Below are 26,982 nucleotides of genomic sequence, written 5' to 3'. Positions count from 1 at the left end.
TGTGCTTCATCCTATCTCTTATATTTGAAATGTTTCTCTTCCACTCCCAAACTCTTCACTTCTTTTATCTAATGTTTATCACTCACCCAGTATTGTTAAAAATATTGTTTATGTTTCTAAACTTGTTGATTATACTAATTCCTCTGTCGAATTTACTCATTTTGTTTGTGTTAAGGATCTTCTCACGAAGAAGACGCTCGCTGAAGGAGAACGACAGGAAAATATGTATGTCCTCAAGGAGTTCCCTACTGCTCGTGTCGCTCCAATAAAGTTACAGACAGTTCAACCAGTGTCATTCAAAGATTGTTTTAGTTTGTCTCAATGTAATAAGCCAACCATTTGGAATCGTCGTTTGGGTCATTGTAATCGTTCATTCATTGATAGACTTGTGTCTAGTGGACTTGTTCCACAGTCTAGTTTGAATAATGAGTCTGATATTTCTCTTTGTCCCAGTTGTTATTTATTTAAAAGTCATCTTCTTCTATTTCACTCAATAAATCAAAGAGATTTTGTGCCTTTTGAAATTGTCTATTTTGATGTTTGGGGACCTGCCCCATAATCTTCTTTGTCGGGCAACCGCTATTATGTCACTTTTATTGATAGTTATTCCAGGTATATTTGGATCTATTTTATGAAACATAAATTTGAAGTGTTCAAGCTTTTTTATGCATTTTGTGCCTTAGTTAGTAATCAATTTGCATCTCAAATCCAACATTTCCAATGTGATGGTGGGGGAGAGTATCTATCAAAGGAATTTACTGAATTTCTCCAGGATAATGGAATAAGTAGCCGAATATTTTGTCCACACACACCGCAAAAAAGAGTGGCGGAAAGAAAACACCGGCATATCGTAGAAAGTGCCTTGAGCATGATACATGGTACTCATGTCCCTTTAAGCTCGTGGACAAAAGCTTTTTATTCTGCTGTGTATGTCATAAATCGACTGCCCATGAAATTGCTTGCAAACCAATCTCCTTATTTTACACTCTTTGGGACTCACCCTGATTATAATGAATTGCGAGTGTTTGGTTGTTTATGTTATGTCCATATTGACAGTTCCCAACGTGACAAGTTCCAAAACAAGGCAAGCAAGTGTAAGTTCGTTGGTTATGCTGATCAGTACAGAGGTTATCGTTCCTACGATCCTACTGCTCATCGAATCAAAGTCTCACGTAATGTTGTGTTTGATGAGACTCATACCAAGAGCCCAGGAAGGGTAGAAGAACACAACGTGGATGATGACAGTTATCAGTTGTAGCTTGCTGCTGAGGTATTCGATCAAATGGCCATACACAATACTTTCTCATGTCATTCTATATCGGCTGAAGAAAATAAAACTGATGTGTGTTTACAAAGGGAAGAATCAACAAATACCCAGGACACTATGCCTACCGTTTCAGATGTTACCAAGTTCCAAGGAGCTGTCTATGTACGGAGAAATAAAGATAATGCTCAGCGAACTGATGTGCAACCCAGAAGACCTAAGAGGATTTGTCATCCTATTGAAAGATGGGTTAGTTATAACAACTTCTCTACAGACTTACAGTTGTTCATCTCCCAGATTGAAAAACAGGATGAACCTATTAGTTTTGCACAAGCATCTATGTCACTTAAATGGGTTGAAGCCATGAATGAAGAAATGAAAGTCTTACATGAGTGTGGAACTTGGGAGATTATTCCTAGACCATCAAACAAAAATGGTGTAGGATCTAAATGGGTCTATAAAATAAAGTGTAAACCTAATGGATCCATTGAACGCTACAAGGCAAGGTTGGTGGCAAAAGGTTCCACCCAAGAATATGGGCAAGATTACGATGAGACTTTTAGTCATGTGGTCAAGATGGAAACTATTTTTGTCGGTTCAGTATGGATGGACTCTTAGTCAGCTTGATGTCAAAAATGGAATTCTGCATGGTAGCTTGAAAGAAGAGGTGTACATGGAACAACCCTCTGGTTATGCAGAATACAGCCCCAACACACATGTTTGCAAACTACGAAGAGCTATCTATGGGTTAAAGCAGACTTCTCATTTTTGGTTTGACAGTTTTTCCCTTGAAGTTCAGTGATACGGTTTCATTCATTCCCATCTCGATCATTCATTGTTTATCTTTTGTGATTGCCAGGTACGTACCTTGATTCTTATATATGTGAATGGCAATTACTGTAAATTCAGATGAACACATAGAAGCCACCAAGGACTTACTAAGTCGGCAGTTTAAAATGAAAGATTTGGGAGTCTTGCGTTATTTCTTGGGAGTTGAAGTGGATAGACAGAATGGATCTCTTTCATTAACTCAACACAAATACACCTTGGATCTATTGAAAAAAAGCATATATGACAGATTGTAAACCACTATCCACTCCTAGTGTATTAAATCATAAGCTCAGTTCTCAAGATGGGAAACCATATAAAGCCTCCAAGAAATATCGCAGTCTCGTTAGTATGCTTCAATACCTCACCTTCACCAGACCAGACATTGTGTATGTCATGAACCAAGTGTCACAATTCATGCATGACCCACGAACAAAGCATATGAATATTAAGAGAATTCTTCGCTATTTAAAAGGAACTCTTGGAGATGGTCTAATTTATAATCGGTCCAAGTTCAAAGGGGAGTGACATCGAGTGGATGTTTACACAGACGTAGATTGGGCTGGAGATCCAGATGACAGACGATCAGTTTCTGGATATTGTGTTTTTATTGATGTTCTTCGCTATTTAAAAGGAACTCTTGGAGATGGTCTAATTTATAATGAGTCCAAGTTCAAAGGGGAGTGACATCGAGTGGATGTTAAGACAAATGCAGATTGGGCTAGAGATCCAGATGACAGACGATCAATTTTTGGATATTGTGTTTTTCTTGATGGGAACTTAATAGCATGGAGTAACAGAAAACAACGTGTGGTTGCACGATCTAGCACAAAAGCTGAGTACCGATCTATGGCGGCTGCTACAGCAGAACATCTGAAATCGAAGAATCTATTATGCCTACTAATCTCCTTTGTGATAATCAAAGTGCCATACAAATTGCCTCCAACCCCATTCATCACGGTCGTACCAAACATATAGAGATTGATCAACACTTCATTCGACAAAAGATAGAAGATAGAGAAGTTGAGCCAACCTATATTCCCACGGCTGATCAAGTAGCAAATTTCTTTACTAAGGGACTTACCAGCATCCACTTTTGGGTTTTTGAAAAATAAGTTGTCCATGATACAAAACCATGCAGAACTTGAGGGAGACTATTAAGACTGAATTATACATGTATATACGGATCCAGATCTGGATCCATATCTCTATCTTTGCAATATCGGGTTTGGACTGAAGAGTCACAGACCCAACCTGATCTGGTGGTTATAAGTTCACGTTAAAGAATAGGGCACGAAGATAGCTGAGAAGAGTGTTACCTGCTGCAGCCTTCTCCCTCCTCTCCCTTCCAGCAACGTAAAAGAATCGGATACTCACATGTGCGTGTTTTCTTTCAGTCCAACCACATTTGATATAAGAAAAGCCAACAATGATGGGCACAAGCAACAAGACAGTTCAATTTGCAATGGGAAAATTAACATTCCTTAATATATTTACACATTACAACTATGTCGAGCTCTTGTTCACAGAACATCAGCACTCAGAACACAACCCCTCTCATTACAATCTCTATCCCAATCGAAAAGTCACTCAAACATGAGTGCCATCAAGAACGGACAAAATAAATGAACTTGCACTGTATGGCCCACATTGGTATCGGGAAAATCAAAACAAAATGCTACAACAACAGGCATTTGCCCTTTTTCTTACTTTCTCTATAACATCGGTACAAGGAGAATGAATTGAAGATATTATGTTACAATATCTATACAACATGGTTAGGCCGCTACCTCCTGAAGGATGTTCTTGGCATGGCAATGAATCTTGTACAACATTGTAAGGACGAGGAATGAGCAGAGCAGATCTAAGAAACAAACAGTACTGGCTGACCACATCCCCTGCATCCATGAAAAAAAAATGCCGTTAGTTCAAGCAGATCAATTATTCTTATGAGCTACAGGCATCTACTGCTGGGCCATTAATTATTACAAAGTCCAATACAACTTAATAACAGCTCACACCAAGTTTCTTGACAAGAAATTATTATTCTGGGGATTGAAGATGATCAGTTGTATGAACATTTCATAAACTGCACAATATCAGTTATACTTATACATGAACTTCAAAAAAAAAAATGTTAATACAGTCAGAAGAACCTCACCAAGTTCTAGATTCTAACAGAATTTGGTTGACAACCGAATGTCATGACTGCAATGCCTGTTGAGCACTGTCTGGTAACTTTTGGATGCCTGACACTCATGGCCTTGAAACTCAATTTGAAGCACTTAAGAATTAGGCTGCACACTCTCAGACTCAAAGAAGTGAGCCACTGCAGAGTACAACTGCTCCTCCTCAAATGGCTTTGATACATAATCATCCATGCCACATCTTACACATTCTTCATGTGTTGCCTGAATGACATCAGCTGTCATTGCCAATATCGGAGCATGCCAATGAGAAATGCCTCCATACATTTCTGCTGAAGCTATACCAGACTTGATCTTCCCATTGACCTTGTTTTCAGCACTTCTTATCTGCCTTGTTGCTTCAAATCTGTTGGTTGGTTAAGTTTCTTAGATGTCAAAATATAGAAAGCACACAATGAAGTATAATCAACTAATTAATTTTAAAGAACAAAAGAGACAGATGAAAACAAATATTGAATAAAGAAAAGGAGAAAGTAATTTGGTTGGTACCCATCCATCTCTGGCATCTGCACATCCATGAAGCATGCGTCAAACTTGTGAGGTGGTTGAAGCATCACCAAAGCTGCCTTGCCACTTTCTGCACAAGTCACATTAGCTCCATATTTCTTAAGAGCGGCGGCGGCAACCCGACGGTTAACAACATTGTCATCAACCACCAAGATTTGCTTCCCACTGAGTAGACTTTGAAGAGATGGTGGCCGTCTCTTCTCTTGTTGGTTTTTGCTTCCCATGCCAAATGCGTGTTGGAGGCATGCCGCTATCATACTAGCTCTAAGAGGCTTCATGATCACAGTATCTACATATCCCACTGACTTGGCATCATCAAGCTCGCTTGGACTTATTGAAGTTGCTAAGAGGAACATTTTAGGAATATCGGCAATTGCAGGGGAGTTGGATCTGCCATTTTGCCTGAGCTCTTTGAGAAGTGAAGGAAATGCAATACCAGTTCCCTTAACCCAAGCTTCCTTGTCAACAAGCACCATGTCAACATGCTCTGATGCACTGAAACAAACAACATTAAGAAAGTCATTCGCCAGCCTGAACAGGAACACGGTAGTACAACTTCTTCGGCATAGGTTAAAAGTGAATCTCAAACCTGCACAATTTCAGTTTATTGGTTCTAGAGAATGAATTAATGATATAGATGACACAGTTTTTAGAATTAAGCCGTGTTGATGATATTTGCACAGTTAAAGAGTAGGGATTCATTGGAGAATTTAGTAAGTGTCTAGAATTTGAATTTGAATGACAGTAGGTCCTTCCTTTTTCTCCTTTGGTAGGCCAAAAGGTGCACAAAAATTTGTAGAGTACAAGCATTTTGAACTTCAGATTAGTTTTAAATTTGATTTAGAATTGAATATGTAAGATTTTTATGAAGTCATAACATTGTTGAAGCAAATTTTGGAACTAGATGAGCACAAATTTCTAGATTGATTGACAAGAAACAATTTACTTCAACGCCACAGACCTGGATATACAAGAGAATGCTGATTTCAGATCATGTGCAAGCGCAACTTGAATTCCCAATCTCTCCAGATGGTGCTTTGTAACCTCAGCACGTATACTTCTCTCATCAACAACCACTGCCCGCATTCCTTGGTATTCCAAAGCTACAGAATCAGACTGCTGCCGCTTCATATCTTGAGGATTTGCTTGTCCTTTAGAAAAGACAACAGTGAAAGCAAATGTGCTACCAATCCTGGACTCACTTGCAAAGCCTATTTCTCCACCCATAAGATCCACCAAACACTTACTAATGCTCAGTCCTATACCAGTACCGCCATATGTGCGAGATGTGGAACTGTCAGCCTGCATGAACGGCATGAAAATGCGGCCTTGTGCATGTTTAGGTATCCCAACACCTGTATCCTCAACAGTAACCAATAAATTTATGGTGCCACTTGCTTCCTGTTGTGAACTCGTGTTCATTGCCTTAAAACTCTCCCAACTTTTCCTTCTATCAACAACCTGGAATCCACTTAATGTCTCACAAGAATCCATTCCTCCATTCCAAAGAGAATCTGTTTGCTGTTTCAATGTTTCACAGCTGGCTCCTGACAAGCACTTCAACTCCTCAGCAAGATGCACTGAGACAAAAACATGCCCCTTTTCTGTGAACTGCATTAAGTTCACCCAACAATTTCTTAAAAAGATGTGTTGAATATTTTCATGCCGTACAGGCTATTCTATTAGTGAAGCAAACTATGAAAGTTTCACTTTAGAGTTGGAAAAATTCTAGTAACCTTGATTGAGTTGCCAACAAGGTTCGTAATAATCTGGCGGAATCGCCATGGATCACCAATAAGAATCTCTGGCACTTGATCAGAGAGGTACACAGCCAACTTCTCTTGCCAAACACATCAAGAAGCAAGTTTACAATAGAAAAGGGGATAAAACCAATACAGTAATTAAAAAAAATATAAAGTGGCTCTGAAATTACCTCAATGCCTTTTTCCTGAGATGGTTCCGCGAAGAGTGACACAACAATATCCAGGACAGCACGAACATCAAATGGGACAGCCTCAAGTTCCAGTCTACCAGATTCTATCTTCGCCTGGTCCAGTACTTCATTTATAAGAGCTATTAGAGCTTTCCCACTAGCTTGAGCTGTTTTCGCAAAGTCTTGTTGAGTTGCATCAAGATCAGTGTCCATAAGCATCTGCAGCATACCTGAATGTGTAATAAAAATTGGTCATTTCCATGTCAGAAGATTTGTTCACAAAGACCAATGTCATGGTAGTTGTGCATGTGTTGGTGTTAATCTAGCACAGAAACATAAATGCACATACATACACATGCACACACGTGTGCATGCATGTGTGCACACAACACACAGAGAAGAAATATAAAGGCCCATTCAAACAGAGAATTATTAACATCTGTTATAATGGTTACTAACATGGTATTATAGTAAAATAAGGGCCAGAGAGAGTAGTTACCTAATACTCCATTCATTGGAGTCCTGATCTCATGAGAAACAGTCGCTAAAAACTGTATGTAACATCACAAATTTTGTTAGTCCCATATAAAATAAGGTAAAATAAAGACCATAAAGCAGAATATGCAGCACTACATTTCAAAACCGTTGACTTGGATGAGAGGTAAAATAACAGATCATGTCAAGGAGATTTCTCCAAACAGACAAATCATGCAATACTTCAGAGCCATTTTTTCAATTAATAGGCAACCTGAAGGGTAGCCCCTGACATGATCTGAACACGAGAACTGAGAAAAGAAAATTTCAAAAAATAAAATTGTGTAGTCTAAATAATCATCTCATCTAAAGCAGACCTAACCAGAAATTGCTAATCCATAAAAATATTCATGACCAAAATCAAGTTATACAGAGAACTAGACAAGCAGTACCAGGTAGACAACATCATGGACCCATACATAGATCAACAAGATGAAGCAGATCAAGGTATATAGATCGTACCTGAGACTTAGCCACATCAGCAGCTTCTGCACGTACTTTTAACTCCCTCATTGCCAGATAGTCATCCTCCACTTTGGCAATGCGGTTCACTGCAGCATGAAGTATATGTCCAACCAACAATACAATCACAAGAACTCCAGATGACATCATTATTGCTGACCATGGTAATGGAGGCTTCTGCTTAAATCTGTCACAAAAGACTGTTATTGGTCCATCCAATTCCCTGCTCACTATAGTGAAAATAAATGTTTAAAGTTTTAGTCAATTACCAACCTGCAATGCATTGCATGCTTCCGATATGGATCACCAAAATCAAGGCTGCTAATATGGTGTAGACCAGTATCTGTTAAGTTAGGGCCATACATGTTGATGGGTGAAGAGCTATTAGTTATATCGTACACATTGACCACAATTGTTTGCTTGCTAGCTAGTTGTTGAAGCAGCTTCTCTACCAAAGATGGGACATCAAAGGCGGCGCCCAGGTATCTGCACAAGATAGAGTATATCAACATTGACTGCAATAAAAACAATAAATATTTTTTGTAAAGCTCAGCATGCCAAAAATTTAGCAGATCCATGTAGCAAACACTTGCCCCTGAGCTGCCTTAATATGCTCTTCAGGAGTAGCATCAGATGGAAGGTCTGTCATATATACTGCAAATGTAAGCACAACCCCAAGGTGATTAGATTTCAAAAGCTTGAAAGGAGTTGTAAGAACTCCCTTCCCAGATGCTCCTGCCCGTAATATGTTCTCACGATCCTCCTACGCAGTCAAAGCCTTTCTTATTAGTTTTACAAGGAACTGAGTAACCACCTTTTGAAGCAGAGTGAACTACATTGCAATATATTTTGCAGAAAGAAGTACAAGTCAACTATGCATACATCTCATAGATTTGAAGCATGAGGAATATGTCTCGATGTATTTATCATTACAGTCTAGAAAAGTATTTCAAGTTTCACCTCAGCAGAAATGCACTCTGGATGTTCAGAATAATCCAAGTTAACAATCACATCCACCGAAAGATCCAAAATTTCCTGGATTACCAGCAGTAGGAAAACCATAAAACCCAGGATTTGCTGTTTCTATACCATAACACCCTTACATGCAAGTGTGCACTAATTTTGCTTGAGAATGCATAACAATGACAAACAACAACCATGTGGTCCAAAAAGAATTTGGACATTTTTTGGTGTGTGCTCCAAGGCCACTGCATAAGGGTCAACAGGGTTTCACCTTTACTTTTGCGCATGACATATATTTCTCATTTGAGACACCAGAATGCAGGTCTCAATATGCTAATCTGGTCACATTGCCCAGGACACATGCAGGAAGAAAATTAATGGACGTGCTCAACTGCATGTAGGAATAGGAGTATTCAACAGAGAATAGAGCATAAGAATTCTGAATGGACTTAAAGGTGGGGATTCAAAAACCTCTCCAGACATCATGTCAATAGACACAATGTGAGACATGGTATCTTGTGAGAAGATAACTGGAGCATATTCATCCTGTACCGGAGCTGGATCAAGCTTCTCAGGAATATAGTCATCCTGAACACGTGACTGGTCTTCAGTTCCCATTTTCTTTATTGTCCATCCATGTTGTTTCTCAAATTCTTTCCTCTCTGAGTGAAGCACTTTAACAGCATAGGCAACACCACTGGTCAGAGGTCTTTCAAATGCTGTCCTCTCTGTATATTCTGCGAATGTTTTCTGCAGTTAATGTTTCAAGAAAACAAACATGAGTTGAAGCAGTAGCATAATGTACAGTCAATTCTTTCAACTAATTATGTATTAATACCACATCATAGGAAAGAAGTGTTTTCCCTTTTTCATATACAACAGAAACCTGACCAGAAATGCCAGTAAACTTACTGCTTATCCCACGATGAAGTTCATTTCCGATTTACTTGCAAATTAAGCACATCAAATGCAACTGTTCTTATCATGATGACATATGAATTCAATACCAACAAAATCTTCAGCATAATCAATTAGATCAAACACAACAGGCAATAACAACAGTTGAATTTCAAGAAACCGCTTCAGGTTTGGAGACACCAAAAAGTACAAGATCGAATATCACATAATAATGCCTTGGACAATCGTTTAGTTCAAGGGTATTACACGAAGTCTACAGATCTATAAATATTCAACCTAAACCACAAAAGATCAACATACGAACCGGGAAATCAAACTCCAACTTATCAAAAACAGTTTCACCAAATACTTATCAAAAACAAATGAACAGAGCCTATGAATGCATCATCTAATGAATACCAAACAACGACCAAGTACCAACTCATCTCAAGAAACAGTTCAAAATAAGATATCAACTAGCAGATCAACACAAACATAGCTAGTCATAAAAAACCTATGACCAACAAATCCAATCATCTGAACATTCCCTTACTTGACATGAATCCAGCTATCCTACTTCATATCCCCCCTGACCATGGCCACCACCATAAAAAAAATCAAGGTCTTAGTTTATATCATCAACGTTGAGTCATAACTAAAGGCATGCTATGGGAAAAGCCAAACCATTCCACACACACACACACAGAGAACCTGATCAATGGCAGAAGGCTGTTTTCCATGATGAAAAGTTGAAACCAAGATAGCCAAGGCATGAACGTGGTTCATGCTGACGTTGAACTGATCCTGCAACATTCTAGCCCTCTCATCGCACATATTTGCAAGTGTCTCCTTCCTCCTGGTGACATTATTGTCATTCATATACCAAAAAATCCAACAAGAGCCGATGACTCCAGCCAACACCCACAGAAACAGAAGCCTTTTCCTCCACTTCACACCACCCTTAGGATTCTGCTGCACATTCTGAGACTGTTGTTGCTGTTGTTGCTGTTGTTGCTGTTGTTGCTGTTGTTGCTGCTTTGAGTTCAAACTCAACCTCCCATGGAAGCCAGAAACCTTGATATTTGCAGACATTTTAAACAAAACCCAACACCAACATTTCTTCAACAAGGGCTTGTTTGGTAGCTTAAGATTCACACTGGGAATAGCAGAAAAACTCATCCAAGTACCAATTCTTCCTCTTTTCCGCTTCAAACCAAAACTCAACACAAGCCACATACACAAAGTAAGAAACCAAGTTGAGCTTTCTTTTCCAACTTTGGCTTGGAACTACAGAGAGAGAGAGAGAGAGAGAGAGAGAGAGAGAGAGAGAGATGTTTTCTAGATGGGCCTTTTTATTTGACGTGTCTTCTTCTTCTTTTTCCTTTTTCTAGCTGAGATGGGTTGGGATAGCATTTGTTTCTGAGGTTGGGCACATCACTCTCTCATCACCCCTTTGCCCCCTCCCCTGTCTTCAAAGAATTATCAGCAAAAAAAAAACAAAGTAAAAAACAAAAACACTACAATATCATCGCCATAATTATTCTCAATAGAACAAATATAAGTGATGATAACAATAATAATGATGATGCCAAAATACTTCTTGCTCTTTGCCTTTTTGTGGTGGTGAAAACTGAAAAGTACACCATTACAGAGAGCTCAAATATGGGTCATGCATGTTCAGAACAGAACAGTGAGGGACACTCTAGAGAGAGAAAGTGGCTAAGTTTTTAGAGAGAGAATGATAGGTTTTTAGAGAGAGAGAGAGAGAGAGAGAGTTGATTCAGAGCATAACAGATGGACCCTAGAGAGAGAAAGTGGCTTCTAGAGAGAGAGTGGTCTCTAGAGAGAGAAAGAGAAGTTTTTAGAGAGAGAGTGGTCTCTAGAGAGAGAAAGAGAAGTTTTTAGAGAGAGAGAGAGTATTGATCCGAAAGTGGCCCAGCCACAGTTTGATTGCAGCAGCAAGCAGAGAAGGGGAGAGAGAATTCAATCAACTCTCAAAAGATCGCTGATTATTCGGCGATTTCCAAAACTCCCCCTTTGCGGGAAAAAAGTTCACGACTCCGGCTCGGCTCGTCTTTTGACTCGGACCTGGTAAACTTTTGATCAGTCGCTTGGTTACTTTAGACCCAGCCATGAAGGCCCAACATTCTAACCTTAGTCTCACGCTTATTATCAATCAAAGTATGTTTGGGACACAAATAACAAATCTGTTATGCAAATATTGACTTTCAATGCCTAATCCTCTAATGAATGATCATGGTCAGATTCTTGGCCTAGCCACAGTGGTCCTGTTTAGTTTGACTTAGAACTTCTTCCTTGAACCATACGACACATAAAATGACTCAGAGCCTATAGCCATGTTCAGAGAAGATCAGGGATTGACAAACAGAATTATCGCAAGACACTACACTTGATTCGATTCACCATACAAGTCAAAACAACATTTGGATGATCGATCTGATGCACAAAGACCCGGTCATACTCTTCCTTGGAAAGAATAGACCAAGGTTGTCAGACTAAGAATCGGTCAGACTAAGAATGAGAAGCGGAAGCTAAAAGCTATGCATTTTAAAATATATAGGAAATGAAAAGCAAGGAATAAAAAAAAAAGAAATATAAGAATTGGATGAGAATCAAAATAAAATGTAAATAAAAACTAAAATAAAAATAACTAATATTAAATTTCATGATTTTTTAGTTTAAGAACTATTTTTTTTAACAAAATCTAAAAATGATGACGGCCAATTTAGCGAAAACGCATGAAAGTGACTGAGAAGAGTAGAAAAACACATAAAAAACATAAAAAGTTGAGTAAGAGAATATATAATAAGAATAAATGAAGCGTGTGAAAAGGATAGGCACTTCTAAAATGAGTTTTGGGGAAGGAGCTTCCTTCGTATATAAGAAGCTCCACGTCAAGAGCAACCCGAGATGAAAAAAGAACCAACTCGGCCGAGTCATTCTAAAATATCGGTCAAGAAGCAAGGGAATTTCTTTTTGATGTTGGTATTAAAGACAGAGCCTTGATGAACTTCCTTTGGTCTTTTCAGCCTTTGACTAACCTGAATCCAGAAATTATGTAATAATTATTTTTACCATTTTATTTTTAAGGGTAACCATGAACTTCATTCTCTTCCTTTTTAAACTACTGATTTTCTTTTATAATTTGTTATGAGAAAATCTTACCAAAATGTGCAGAAAGGAAAATAATGACAAAGAAACTGCTATGGATGGGCCCAGAGTTGGATTTTTTGTCTTTATGAAAGTAAACATATAACAAAAAACAATTAAATTGGATACAAGCTGGGATTAAAAAAAACTTGATACAATTGACAAAGCTATATTTCAGTGAAATAAAATAAACAAAAAATACAAAGAAGTAAATGATTGATGAGAAAGTTCTAGCCTCAACAATATTTTAGTGACCAGTAGGGAGGGAATATGAACAATGAAATAAAAAAAATTTGAAAGCTAAGTTTGGCAGAAAGCAATTTACTAAGGCTAGCTTTTGTTTAGTGGGTATTAAGAATAGTATGTTTTAGTTTTAAGAAAGGCATTGAAATGTCCAATTTGTCTCTTACCATTTCTAGATTTTTGGCATTGATATGGTGAAAATCCCATTAACGTTCAGTATGGTTAAAGACTCTGTCGACTTTACCCCGTGTGGTCAGCCATTGGATCCAGTTGAACCCATTCCTGACTCCTGATCTAAGAGTCATACAATGGATCCAACCTTCAAAAAACTCGGTGGGTTGGATCCATATCCAACTTTAAGATTCTGGTTATCGGGTCTGCACCCAGGTCTAATCAGACTTATTATAGAAAAAAACATACAGGTCCTATAAAGATTATACAAGCAAGCCCAAGTCAATATCCAGCAAATAATACTTTTTTATATTTTAAGCATTGGCAAATTGCATATCTTAAATTGGTACTTGGATCAAACACAGGTCTAACAAGAAATTTTATAAATCATATTAGGCTCCACATACTAATCGGATCCTATGGCTCCAGCCTGAATTTTTAATTAAACCTCCTTTTATTACCAAGCATGAATCCTATCAGATATAATGCGGATCAGGATCAGATCATACCATACTCATTCACATACATGGCTGTGCTTCCAATTGATCATGTGTAAGTCATGGACACTAGTGGAAAAATATTGGCTACACTCTAGGGTATCATATTCTCTAACTGAAACTTATAGGTGCAAGCTTTATTTGATCAATTTCAACTTATAGATGCCTTCACCAAAGAAGAATTTGATCTAGTGGTTTAGATGTAAAAATATGATTTTAAAAATCAATGAAATTTTAGTGCATTGTTAAACAGCAAACTTTGAAGTTATTAAACATTCTATTTACACAATGCAATTGGACGATCTAAAACATGTTTTTGATTGAACAAACCATATAGGTCATATCCGTGGGGCTTGATCTGCAAAATAATAAGAAAATATGAGAGAGCTCTAGGTCATCACCACCGCGGGTGACCCCGCGTGGCCAGTGGGTTGGTTGTGAACAGGGTCGTACTTGTGTTTCATGGGGCCTGAGGCGGAGGAAAAAAATGGGCCCCCTGTTAATAGTAGGAGTTCAGGGGCAGGGCTTCAAAATTTTTTGAGTCCCTATTAAAAATGGGCTCCCTAAAAAATAGGCCCCCTATTAATAGTAGGAGTTCGAAGGCAGCGCCTCGAAATTTTTTGAGCCCCTGTTAATAATAGTAAGAGTTTCAGGGCAGCGCCTTCAAATTTTTTGGAGCCCTTATTGAAAATGAAATCCCTATTAAAAATGGGCCCCTAAAAATTTTTTTAGCCCAAGGGCCCTGAGGCCCAAGTCTCATTGGCCTCTTGACAGGTCCGGCTCTGGTTGTGAAGGTGATGAGATGAAGGCACCGGATCAAACCCCACTGGTGCAAGGGTGTGTCAGTAGCTTTCAGAGGTGGTCCGCGTAAGGCAGGGTGGTCGTAGGGCTTCACCCAGGGTTTTTCTCGATTCGGTGAGGGTTCCTCGTCATCAAAAGGGAGAGAGAGAATTTGTGGTTATAATTGGCTAATTTTAATAAATATAAAAAATACTTAAAACTAATTTTAATATTATTTTAATAGATTTGACATGTGTCACGTTCTGATTGACACGTAATATTTTTTAATTATTTCCTAGCCTATTCGGAACGATTCACTTAGAGTATCGGTATCAGTATCGGTGAATTTGCTTGAATAGTTGGCCAAACTATGCAGGGCCCATACCGATACTGACAACATTGATCCAAACACCCTCTAATGGTTGTTCTTAGTATAGCAAATCAAGTCATGCTCATCACTGGTTGGACTTAGCCAGTCCCAGGTGAGTCCAGTTCCAGGTCTAGGCCCAGGCCCCTGTCCAGCTAAGTGTGGTGCCATTTGAAACTTACAAGACAAACCCCCTTTTGCCATACTTTACACATAAAAATAGTAGTTGCTTTCGGGTTCAGATCTGATCCGTTATGGATATATATGCACAGACTGGCCTAGGGCCAAACTAGCTGCTGTATGATAATGTAGGGCTGCCAAAAGGTTGGATCTGTGTTGAGTATCTGAACCTTATTTTATATGGATCTGGGCATAAAAACACCGAGTTGAATTACCATTATGTTGGCTTTGTACTATGATTATTGCTTGATATTCGACCCGAACTGACCCGACCCTTGTGTTTTATATGAAAAATATGTATTTTTCAATGCCCTTAAAATTATTCGGGTCCAGTTTGGTTTCCCACTTTTTGTAACCAGACAAATTTTGAACGAGAACCAGAACCTAACCACATGCTACCTGAGCAAATTTAGGTGCACCTAACGGGTCCTATCTTATGAACCAACTAAGATGACCAATAAGCAGGTTGATCCATATCATGGTCCTATCGGGTCAGAATGGGCCCCGGGTTTCTGTCAGACCTAACCCGTTGACAGCCTTAGTCTTGGGCATCACCTGATCTTAACAAATTGCAAAGTCTCTACATCGAGATCATGATCATGATCTTGATCACGTGGGGACTCAATGGGAATTGGAAAGTTCGGTGTTTACCAACCTCCCAACCAACTAGGGGTGCAAACAAATCCGACAGGGATCAGACCATGATGTATCCTGATCCAAATCTGAAATGCACATAATGAACCTGAATCCAAATCCGGTGGCGAATGATATCTAATCAAGTAGAGCTGAATCCAAATCTAAAATATATATGCCAGTGCTGTATTGGAAAAAAAAAAGAAGGAACAAGTCCTTTACATGTAAAAAATGCAAATGGATTGGATTTAATCCAAATTCAAACATAGGTCCAAGACAATATACGCAAATCTGAAATAATCTGCTCAAACAAACATGAATTTAATATGAATGCACAATCATATTATATTTCAAAGATCCCTATTCGAAAACAATATGTAGATTTGGATCAGATATTTGAACAAACTATATCCATTTGCACCCCAACAAGGCTACAATCAAGAACCAACCAATGCCTTTTTGGCAAGATAAAATCTCATAGTAAATGAAGAATTTGTGTTTGAAAAAGCTCTGAAAAATATAAGCATATACAAGAATATATATATTTTTTTTAAAAAGTGTATAAAAACGTTAAAATTTTGAATAAACTTAGAAAGTAAAAAATATCTTAAGTATGGCCCTAAACATCACAATACCTTAAAAATTGGAAATATTTGAAAAAATATTGCCATTTTGTCAAGATCCTATCGTTTTCTGAATATTTAGCTGGACTTGGGCCAGGACCAGTCATACCTAATTCAAACCTGGATCAGCTTTATTTATGTGAACATTACAACCTACATGAAGCAAAGAAAAAAAAAAGAAACGGAAATCGGGACTTTGCCTTGGACCTGGATCCTCTTATTCAACCCACGACTCATGAATGGTTTGGACCCAGACCAGTGGATCCAAACTATCCAAATAAACACCGCAGCCCTAGGTGTTATTCTCTGGCATAAAAAACGACGGGTTGGACTTACACGAGCTCAACATTACAAAATTATCATTATCATTACATTCATTGCTTCACTAAGCTACAAAATTCACGATTATAATAAAAGGGCAAAACTCGAAAAGAAATGAAGAATAAAGAAGGGATGGTGGCCCATTCGCGTTTCGAACCCGCCACCTCCCGCCCTCGACACGATCGCTGATTTTTTTCTTTTTTTATTTAAAAAAGGAACGGTTTTTTTATTTTAAAAGCGTAGAAAGTCTGAAATTGAGGAACTAAAAAAAATCGACCCCGCTTTTTTTCACACGCTTCAATTCCCTCGATCGGTGTGCCGACTGGTGGGGCCCATGGCACCTCGCCACCCCCTCCCTTGCCAGCCAGCCAGCCACCGCGTTATCCAATAATTCTTCCAAGTCAAATTACTCAACTACCCCTGTATCCGACACAAGATGGCTTAAGTACCCTAAGTTTTATTGACAAAAGTACCCCTAAACCCTAGCTTTCTTCGTGAAATTTTGTCCCACGCAAAAAAGTAGAAAAAAAAAAATTCTTTGTCATTTGGGTAGAGTTCGAATGATTGGATATCATGTTTAGGGGATCGGATTTGGTGTAAGGAAAATGTTCAATTTTAGGCATGTCAAATATTGAATTTTAAATCATGGGAAAATTTTTCGCGGTGTGGGGGGAAGGTGTGGGGAGGGTATGCCCTCAGAGTTTTACACTGTCAAGAAGCAGAGCCAGCGCTCTTAGGTCTATAATCCTAGAATGGTTTCTCCAAGTAAATATAAAAAAAAAATCATGACCTCATTGATGAATTCATCGTGATCAAAATAGTAGAAATCCACTCTTAGATCATAGTTTTTCAAAGTAAATATATGCTCTCTTTTATTTAGGTTTTAAAATTTGGCAACCCTCGTAAAATCTAGCATATACATAAAAGTAACATGATTTAAAGATTAGTTTCTACTAAACTTAATATGTAGATCACACGGTCAAATGTAACAATATATATATATATATATAATTTTGTTACTAGGGTTCCTTATGAGGGTATTACCCTAACCAAAATAGCTTAATTCTTAAATTATACAATTGAAAACCCTTTTTATTTTCATAAAAGAATACCATTATGTCAACTCTATATGGATCTAAAATGAAAACCGTATACCTTTGTCTACCTTTCAAATCAATGGTTGAGTTCACATCCCATTCGTCTAATCTAACAACCCACATTGAAAATGATGGATGACCCAACCAAAGAACTCAATGTCTCAAATGTGGTTAGTAATCCATGCAAAAACATCCAAATCATCAACACGGGCAAACGATCAATGTGATCATGTCAAACATAGTTCATTATGGTTCACTTACGCATTTAATCAAACATGTCTTGTGCGCGAAGCATCATTATCAGATGACATGAAACAGTGATAGGCAGCGTCGCTTCTGCACTTCTTCGAGCTAACTTAACTTCGACCCAAAAAAAAACAAATTTCCTTTTTTTATGATGAGGAACGAGGGAAAATCCCTGGGTGGAGCCCCACGACCAAATTACAATCATAAGACATTTTAGAGGCTTATAATACAAAAAAGTTCAAGTTAATATGACTCTAAATCATCTTGTTAATCACAGTTCAAAATTCATTAGGGTTTCCATCATGGCATTCTAATCCTTTTAAAGGTCAAAGGCCTACTTTTGTCCAAGACCCACTAAGTCACAGCCCTCGGCGATATCCCGCAAAAAGCGAGGACTCTTGAGTCATTTGATTGCTATAAAGGAAAAAGGCAACAACGTATTATCGGGGATGTGGACCCACCAATTTCTCCTTGACACTTGGCAGCCAGAATAGGGTGACACGTCTCAAAGAAAGACAGCCGACAAAAAGATACCGATGTCGTCCCCCGTCTCCGGCGAGGAGAGCGCCTCCTCTCAACAGTGGGTCCCACTCTCCTCTTTCTCATCTCTATGGATGATGACGTGGATTACACACACCCCCTTTGTTTTATTAAAACATTTTCCAAAGGGGTAAGGTTGAGTGGATTTCAGAGAGTTAAAAGAGGAGCCCCACGTTCCTTGGGCATCTCTCTCTCTCTCTCTCTCTCTCTCTCTCTCTCTCTCTCTCTCTCTCTCTATATATATATATATATATATATATATAAAGAAAAGAAAGAATCATCTAATAAAAAAAATCCGAAATCTACAAGAGATGATAATCAACAATGATTTTTATTTAATGATCGAGTTTTTCATGGATCAGACTTTATATATTGGATTTTTAACATTCATTTAATGAGCGACATATTTTGGATTATAAATTTTTGATGTTTAAATGTATTTTTTTTTAAGCACTAAAAAATAATATCCAATACTTTGTATTATAAAATTGTAAATGCATTATGAGTCGTTGATTTTTTATATTTTGAAAAAATATGTCTATGTATCATAAAGTCTACGTGTAAAGCATATTTTTTTATTAAACAAATTATAAAAAACAAATATATGACATTTGATCAATGAAATGCTCGAACATTAGAGGAAAGAGAGTTTCTAATTATCATTGGTTGTAGACTTTGGACCTTCCATTGGTTGAACAGTCTTCTTTTCCTATGTATATTAAGGGTGACAACTGGTCAGGTTTACCCAAACCCTATAAGGTTCGAGTACAGTAATAAATAATAAGACTCGATTAAGACCCAAAGGTTCAATTAGTACATGGGCCTGGGTATAGTTTGTAAAATTTTATACCCAACCCTAGTTTCGATTAAGACTCGGGTTGGGCAGCATTTTTTCTTTAATGATCCAGGTTTTTATCGATTAGGCTTTACATATTGTATTTTTATTATTTTATTTAGTAAGCAATATATTTTAAATTATAGATTTTTGGTATTTAGATACATTTTTAAAGCACTAAAAATCAACGACCAACAATACTTTATATTATAAATTATGAGTTGTCCATTTTTCATGTTCCAAAAAATCTGTATAGATGTTGTAAAATCTTTGTGTAAAAATAATAAATATATAAGGTCCCGTCAATGAATTGCTCCAACACCAGATAAAGAGAATCAGCCAATTATCAGTAGTTATGGATGTTGCACCTTTCTTTGAATTATACGGTCTCTCTCTCTCTCTCTCTCTATATATATATATATATATATATATTAATGAGTATATGCTAAATGGGTTTTTCAGGTTTTTTTTGTTTTATTTTTAAATTCTGACCATACATATGTGATCTATCTACCTTATTTTACTTGAAGTATTTGATTCTGATACATGTGTAGGTTTTTATAATGTTCAAAAAATCAATGATTCAAAATTTTTGAGGCTTCCAATATCATTTTTTTCATCAAAAATACATGATCCATGTATGGATTCCTCGTAAACTCGTCATGCCCAACACATTTATGGGGTCAGAACTGCAAAACACCCATTTAGCGCATAATGAGTTCAATCTGTAATATATTTTCAAGCAGATGGGCTCGTGAAAATATGTTTAGCATGGTTCATTTAGTAATAATCAATTTTCGATCCTAATGAGAAAGTTAATAATATTATAGCTATATTTTGGTACAATATTGGACTCTTTATTTTATTTTACTTAAGATATAATTCAACATTTAAATTCAATGGTTCAAAGTACGTTGCCAAGGAAATGAACGGTGATAAATTATTCCACAAAATCAAGATTGCTTAACAATGAATGAATAATGAGATATTACTCATTGATACTAAGTTTGAGGTGCAATAGTGTCGATAAAAAGGATGGACTATTTGAGGTTAATCAACAATATCTAAAACTATGTCATGGGACACGTCATCTTGGCCGCATGTCGTTGATGACAACACTGGACATGGCATCATACATTGATACGGACATACACACAAATATGAATATAAGTATAATAATTTAAATAAAAATATTTTAATATATCATTAAAATATCAATGCTATTTTGTATCAATTAAAAATTTAAGCAAATATGCGCCATCATGTCTTGTCTTTCAAAAACTTGTCAAGCTTACATGTCAAACTCGTTACATGCTGGGTTGTACTTGTATGTTTATGATAAGTCTAAACTAGTCTTATTTATTAAAGGCATTCACGCTTTTACGGGTTTATTTCTGCAATAAACCAGTGTAGTACTATGATCTTTTTTTTACCATCATACGCCTTTCGATTACTCACTTACCACTGCCATACCATCATAAGCCTTTCGATTACTCACTTACCACTGCCAAAGCTTTAATAGTTGAGAGTACAGGAAAATGATAAAATAGAGTGAAAGATAAATTGCAATCACTTGAAAGTAATCACAACGGGAGTGAACAAAAGAAAACGCTTGACATTTACATTCATTCACAATTTTGCCTACAGGCTCGTTACAATTTAGATCTACGAACTAACCATTCAGGGTATTTATCGACGTAAACCAAAGTGCAAGAGTGACCCGAAAAAAGTTATAAGTGACTCGACACTTTACATCACGACTCAGCCAAAGCAAAACAGACTTTAGACACAACTGTACAAAGTAGGTCGCAGGAAAACAAGCTCTGCCTTTCAAATCATGTCGCCCTCGACACCATCTGTTTCATGGTAAGCCCTAACTTCGGTTGGATAGCAGCTCTTCATCTGAAATGTCAGCTTTTACGTCGGTTCTGTTATCTCCTCCCACTACACCAGGTACTTCTTCGCTTTGCCCAAGTAATTGACCTTATAGTGAAGAATCTTGTTGAGATGATTTTCAGCCCGTTGTAAAGATGCGGCTCATTGCAGGATAAGAGCGCATTGTAGCACGCTACGTTCCAGATCTCTCTCATCTGCATGGAACAGTTTCAGGTTACACACGTAAAACACCGGGTACACCTTGAAATCTAGGGGCAAGTCCAGCTTGTATGCTAGGTTGCCCACTTTCTTGGTGATGGTGAATGGTCCCTCGTACTTTATGATTAGTCTGCGGTGCCATCCGTGGAAGATGTCTGTGCGATCCAGGTAGAGTTTCACCAACACCTGGTCTCCAACATGGAACCCAGCAAGCCGACGATACTTGTCCGCCCACTTCTTCATCTTCTTAGCTGCTTTGAATAGAAATGTCTTTGCCAGCTCGGTTTGCTCATGTCAATCTCAAATAAACTGATAGGCAAAGGATGGCCTTCTCTTCTTGTCTAGTTGCTTGCGCAACTCCTTCAATTCAGTCGACTCCATGCGATAAGAGACTATAGAAGGAAGCTTTGCTCCAAGAGTCAACTCTATCTTATAGTCGACCTCGCATCTCGGCGGCATATGCTTCAACAGTTTTGGGGGCATTACTCTCCTAAACTCAACCAATAGTGGGGCAAGAATTGGCGCCCTCCTTGACACCCTTCTTCAATTACATAGCAGATAGCATTGAAGACTTACCTCTAGGAGTAAGGCATTGCACCATGTGTGAAGAGTTTGTCCCCATGATTGTCAACGAGTTAAACTTTAGCAGCAACATCATATTCTGACTGTAAAGAAAATCCATGCCCAAAATCATTTTGTAGTCGTCTAGGAACACCACTGAGAAGTTTGCTTTACTGGCCCAACTCTCAATTTGGATAATCACATCTCTTGCTTTACCAAGGATTGACTTGGCCTCAGAGTTCACCGTCTTGATGGTTCTCTGCATTGGTCTAAGCTTCAAGCCCAATCACTCTGCCTCTTCATACAAGACGAAGTTATGCGTAGCTCTAGAGTCTATGATTGTCATTGTAGACTTTTCATTCACAATGACTTTCAGATACACGAGTTCTTTGCTAACCAGCATGTTCTCGGTTGTGTAGCTTCTAACTACATTTATTGTCTGCATGACCCTTGCATCTTGGGTTGTATGACCTCAACGTCACTACTCTCTGCCTGCACTGCATTGTCCTGCCTGTCGTTTCTCACGCTGTGCTTTGGATATTGCCTAGCGATATGTCTATCGTCATAGAACCAACAAGTCACAATTGAACCTTTGTTGTTGTTATTGGTGTGCTTTCTATAATTCTGTCTCTTGTCAGAATGGTGTTGAGTCGATGCCTCACCTTTATTATTAAGTCAATCATTCTTCTTGCCTTTATAGCTCAGCTTCTTCTCAACCTTAGTTGATGGAGTGAAGGACTTGCATTGTGTATTCACTAGTCACTCGATCGTCACACACACATCTTTCAAAGTCTCAAGATTGCTAGTTTTCACTTCGGATTGTGCCCAAGGTTGTAGTTCCACAATAAACTTGTTGAGTCTGTCTTCATTCGGCATATTGAGTATGTCTAGCATGAGCTTCTGGAACGTCCTTATTTAGTCTATTAAGGCTTCGTTATGCTTGTATTCTAATAACATCTGATAAGTTTGGCGTTGTACATTCTTTGGCATAAAGTAGTTTTGTAGCTCAATTTTGAAGGCTTCAAATGTATCAATTACGTAGTGGCCTCTTTACATGTCGCTACATTTTCATCTCCACCAGGCTATAGCATCTTCGTCAAGTAGAGTTGATGCCACCTTCACCCTCAGGTCCTCAGCCAATACATTGTGAATGTCCAAGTAGTCTTCCACCTAGAACATAAAATTCTCTATGATCTTGTTATCCCTGGAACCATTAAATTTAGTTGGCCTCGGCAGATCTATCTTTGATGGCCTATTACTATTTTTCGTCATTTTGGGTAATTGTTCGTTATAGAGTGTGGTTCTTCAACTGAAGTTCTCCTACTTCAGTTTGTAAGGTGGTCACTGTCGTAGTCAGCGAAGTAACTTGTCCCATCAACAAGTTTACTTGCTCTCGCAGGCTTATCACCTCATTGTCCAATCCTCTGAATGACTCAACTGCCTATGAAATTGTTTTCTCATGTGAAGTCACATCAGCCACCAATCTCTTAATAGTTTCAGTCATCTACTCATTGCTCCAAGGTAAACTTGTCTCCTCGGCTTCAGCAATTGCCTTACCTTTGTTGCTATGCAAGTTGCATCAGGGGGTCATGATGTCTTACTCATAAATTGTGGCTTGTCGGCGCGTCTCTCGACATTGACCCCTGAGTTATTTTCTCAGTTCGAGAATAGGCTCTGGTACCACTTGTCACATGCCTATTTCTTCAATAGGTCAGTGCAGCATGACGATCCTTCCTTACCGTCGTAAGCCTTTCGGTCGCTTACTTGTCGTTGCAAAAGCTTTGATAGTTGAGAGTGCAAGAAAATGATAGAATAGAGAGAGAGAAATTGCAATCACAATGAGTTTGAACAAAAGAAAGCTCTTCATATTTGCATTCATTTATAATTTTGCCCGCAGGCTCATTATAGTTCAGATCTACGGGTTGACCCTTCAGGGTATTTATCAACTTAAATCAAAGTATAAGGGTGGACCGAAGAAAGTTACAAGTGACTCGATACTTTACATCAAGACTCAGCCAAAGCAAAACAAACTCTAGACACAACTGTACAAAGTAGGTCGCAAGGGAACAGGGTGGTACGGGTCATTTTGTCGATGATAGGTAGAAGTATAAGGTTGTTGTTCAGTTAGCTAAGGCAACGTAGATAAGCCAAAGATTCCTACCAATTGTGTGTTAGGCTCATAGGTGGAGCGTGACGTTTTTCTTGTATATACAGAGAATGCACATTAGATTCGACTGAATGAATTTGCACCTTTGGGTATAAGAGACTCAACTAAACTTCTATATTTTCTCCCAAGATTGTGGGTTAGCGGTATGCCTATCTTGAGTAAAATAATCATTGTTTTACTCTTTTAACTTGGCAGTTCATCTGTGAATTATGTGTGCGAAAAAAGTTGTTGTTTGTAGCTTGTTGGTTTAGTTTCTGCGAAAATATTTTGTTGGTTGTGGATGAGAGTTGCAGCATGCTGGTTTTGGATGAGAGTTGCAGTGTTGGGTCGTGTTGCCCCTTACGAGGATGAGTGCCCAGTAAGACGTTTTGAAGGACCGTTTTGGGATGATACGCAAGTAGGCGTTCCTCACTTGAGGACTAGTATGGACTATTGAAAAATTACAAGTTGGTGCCTTAAGGGAGTTGATATTTTTACGGCACACATTGGTGATCATTCTTCTCTACGAAGATCACAAAGAGCTTAGAATTGCCCTTGCTAGGGTCGAAAGGCACCCTAGCCATGAGCATGTAGATGACAACTTTGTCGTGCGAGTGAGGATGACCTGCTTGTGTATGGGACTGCACTGGAGTCCCATGAGCAAAGAATACTCGATGTTGATGGAGCAAAAGATCGTTGTCTAAGTGATCGGAGGCGCGTTAAGGAATGAGACTTGGCGTGTTAAAGATTGCGGTGATAGTGGATAAAAACTATAACAAGTTGAACAGGGTGAAGAAAAGAAGATAAACCAAAGATAAGTACAAAAGAAAATTGATATATTAGTTAAGATTGTGTTCTTACTTACATCGGCATTGTTGAGGGCAGCAATGGTTTGGGTAGGTGAGAATGTCTCAGACCGAGCCTTTCGAATGAGGTAGGTGCAATGCAAAGCTCTACTGAGTGAAAAATGCATCGAGTACAGAAATGCACAATGTGCGTTAGCTTGATTGGTGACGTGCGGTTGTTGCATGACACATGATAGGCAATGAAATCGTCGTTAGTGTATCGTTGTATGGTGGCACAGGCATGAAGCATTATTTGGTTAAGTAGTACTAGCGGATCAAAGGATGTTGCCTTTGGGAGATTTGGTTAAGGACCTTTCGGCTTGCAAGAGTTTCTCATATGTAGTAGTGGACGCATGGAGGTGAGTGTGGGTTAGGGCTAATTCTCTCAGGAATCATATTAGGTGATTCCAACTGATTATGGTGACTCGGAGCTAGCTAGGCGAGTGAATGCCTAGGCGCCAGTGAATGAGTCTGGGTGGTGCTCTTCGCTATAGTTTTTAATCATCAATTGGTCTTTGGACTGAGAGCCACAAGGTCTTATTCCTTCAGTGGCGAGGTTTGGTTGTAATGTGCACATGGAGTTGCAATACGTTCCATGACACGCGAGGCTAAGGCAAGTTTGTGCTCTTTTTGGAAGTGATAGTTGGTATGAGAGAGCTATGCACTAAGTGGCATGGACTAGATAGAATACGCATTTGAAGATGTACTTGATCAGCTTCCATTAGGCAACTGTGCATGAGGTGGTGCACAGGGCCAATGAAACAATTTAGCATATAAAAAAATATTGGTGTACGGCCTTTGACCGTTAGAGTAGGCAGTTTGGCACGTCGCGAGTTTGCAAAAAATACTATGCATGTGATAAATTGGGCTGAATAGGCCGCGATGCCTAATGCCGCATGAGCGTTCCTTAGCTTGAAAGACACAAAAGTTAGCCTTGGAATTTAGCCTGACACACACAATCAAATATCTTATTACTAGTTTTTTGTTGTGTCAATGTTAGATACGGTGATTTTTTTAGTTTCTAGCATTATTATCGGTAAAATCCGCACTAGATGATTGATATATATATATATATATATATATATATATATATATAGAGAGAGAGAGAGAGAGAGAGACTAGAATATGAGAACTCGAAATATGGCAATTTTCAACACCTTTTTTGCAAATCCAACCATGTGGTTGTGCTTGGCACGGTGGATTTGCTAAGAATCAACCATTGTATCTTGTATTTTTGATGAAAAATGTGATTTTTGAATGCTTGAATATTTATGAAGATTAAGAGCCATTGATTTTAAATCCTTAAAAATGTCATGTTAATGCAACAAAATTGAACTATTCAATAGTCTATGTAGTTAGATTCAAGAGAAAAAAACAAAAAAATCATGAAAATTATGGTTCACGCATTAGTTCTCATATTTTCAGTTCTTATATTCTAGTGATTCTATATATATTGGTTTTATAAGAACACGCTATTGAATCTTTTGATTTTGATGCATAAACCAGAGTTTTAAAAAACTTTAAAATCAATAGCTAATAATCTTCATAAATATTCAAGCATTCAAAAATCATATTTTTTTAATAAAAAATACATGGTCCAGTGGTTGATTCTTAGCAAATTCACCGTGCCAAGTACATCCACATTGTTGGATTTGTAAAAAAAAGGTGTTGATATATATATGAGAACCGAAAATATAAATATTTTAACTTTTTTTTCGCAAATCCAACCATGTAGATGTGCTTTGCATGATAAATTTGCTAGGAATCAACCATTAGATCTTGTCTTAAATCATCTGATTAGGATATGGAGGTAGGCTTTTACAAGGCTTCAAAAGTCAACGGCCTGCAATGTACGATACTTTCTAGCATAAAATTGTATTTTATAATTGAAAAAGCATGATCTAGTGGCAACCAATTTGATCATAAGTGGGAGACCCCAAAGTCATCAAGTTGGCCAAACCGGATCCCTGCAAACCTACTAGAGTTTTTTTTTTTTAGAAAGATCCTTTAGGGCTGGATTTCTGCCTGTCCAGGTAT

The 26,982-nt window shown here is 38.1% G+C and overlaps 1 protein-coding gene across 1 annotated transcript; it reads right to left on the bottom strand.

The window, feature by feature from the left end:
* Positions 1-3,551: 3,551 nt before the first annotated feature.
* LOC149848190 (histidine kinase 2-like) lies at positions 3,552-11,461 on the bottom strand. Its single transcript, XM_089981659.1, has 12 exons — positions 10,307-11,461; positions 9,170-9,448; positions 8,329-8,498; positions 8,009-8,221; positions 7,736-7,922; positions 7,239-7,290; positions 6,740-6,969; positions 6,543-6,641; positions 5,768-6,417; positions 4,789-5,301; positions 4,254-4,645; positions 3,552-3,990 (listed from the first exon to the last, which is right to left on the bottom strand). Exons 1-11 carry the CDS (start codon positions 10,829-10,831, stop codon positions 4,378-4,380), a joined length of 3,186 nt encoding a protein of 1,061 aa, XP_089837785.1. The 5' UTR covers positions 10,832-11,461; the 3' UTR covers positions 3,552-3,990; positions 4,254-4,377.
* Between the last annotated feature and the right edge of the window lie 15,521 nt (positions 11,462-26,982).

Source organism: Nuphar pumila, chromosome 1 (genome assembly GCF_984573655.1).
Source record: "Nuphar pumila chromosome 1, dmNupPumi1.hap1.1, whole genome shotgun sequence".
Taxonomy (NCBI): Eukaryota; Viridiplantae; Streptophyta; class Magnoliopsida; order Nymphaeales; family Nymphaeaceae; genus Nuphar; species Nuphar pumila.
This window is presented reverse-complemented; position numbering and strand designations above follow the sequence as displayed.

Coding starts and splice junctions, on each gene's coding strand:
- LOC149848190 (XM_089981659.1), bottom strand. CDS start 10,831: ATGTGGCTTGTGTTGAGTTTTGGTTTGAAGCGGAAAAGAGGAAGAATT. Junction 6,970..7,238: donor TCCAATGAATGGAGTATTAG/GTAACTACTCTC, acceptor TTACACATTCAG/GTATGCTGCAGATGCTTATG. Junction 6,418..6,542: donor TTGTTGGCAACTCAATCAAG/GTTACTAGAATT, acceptor AACTTAATGCAG/TTCACAGAAAAGGGGCATGT.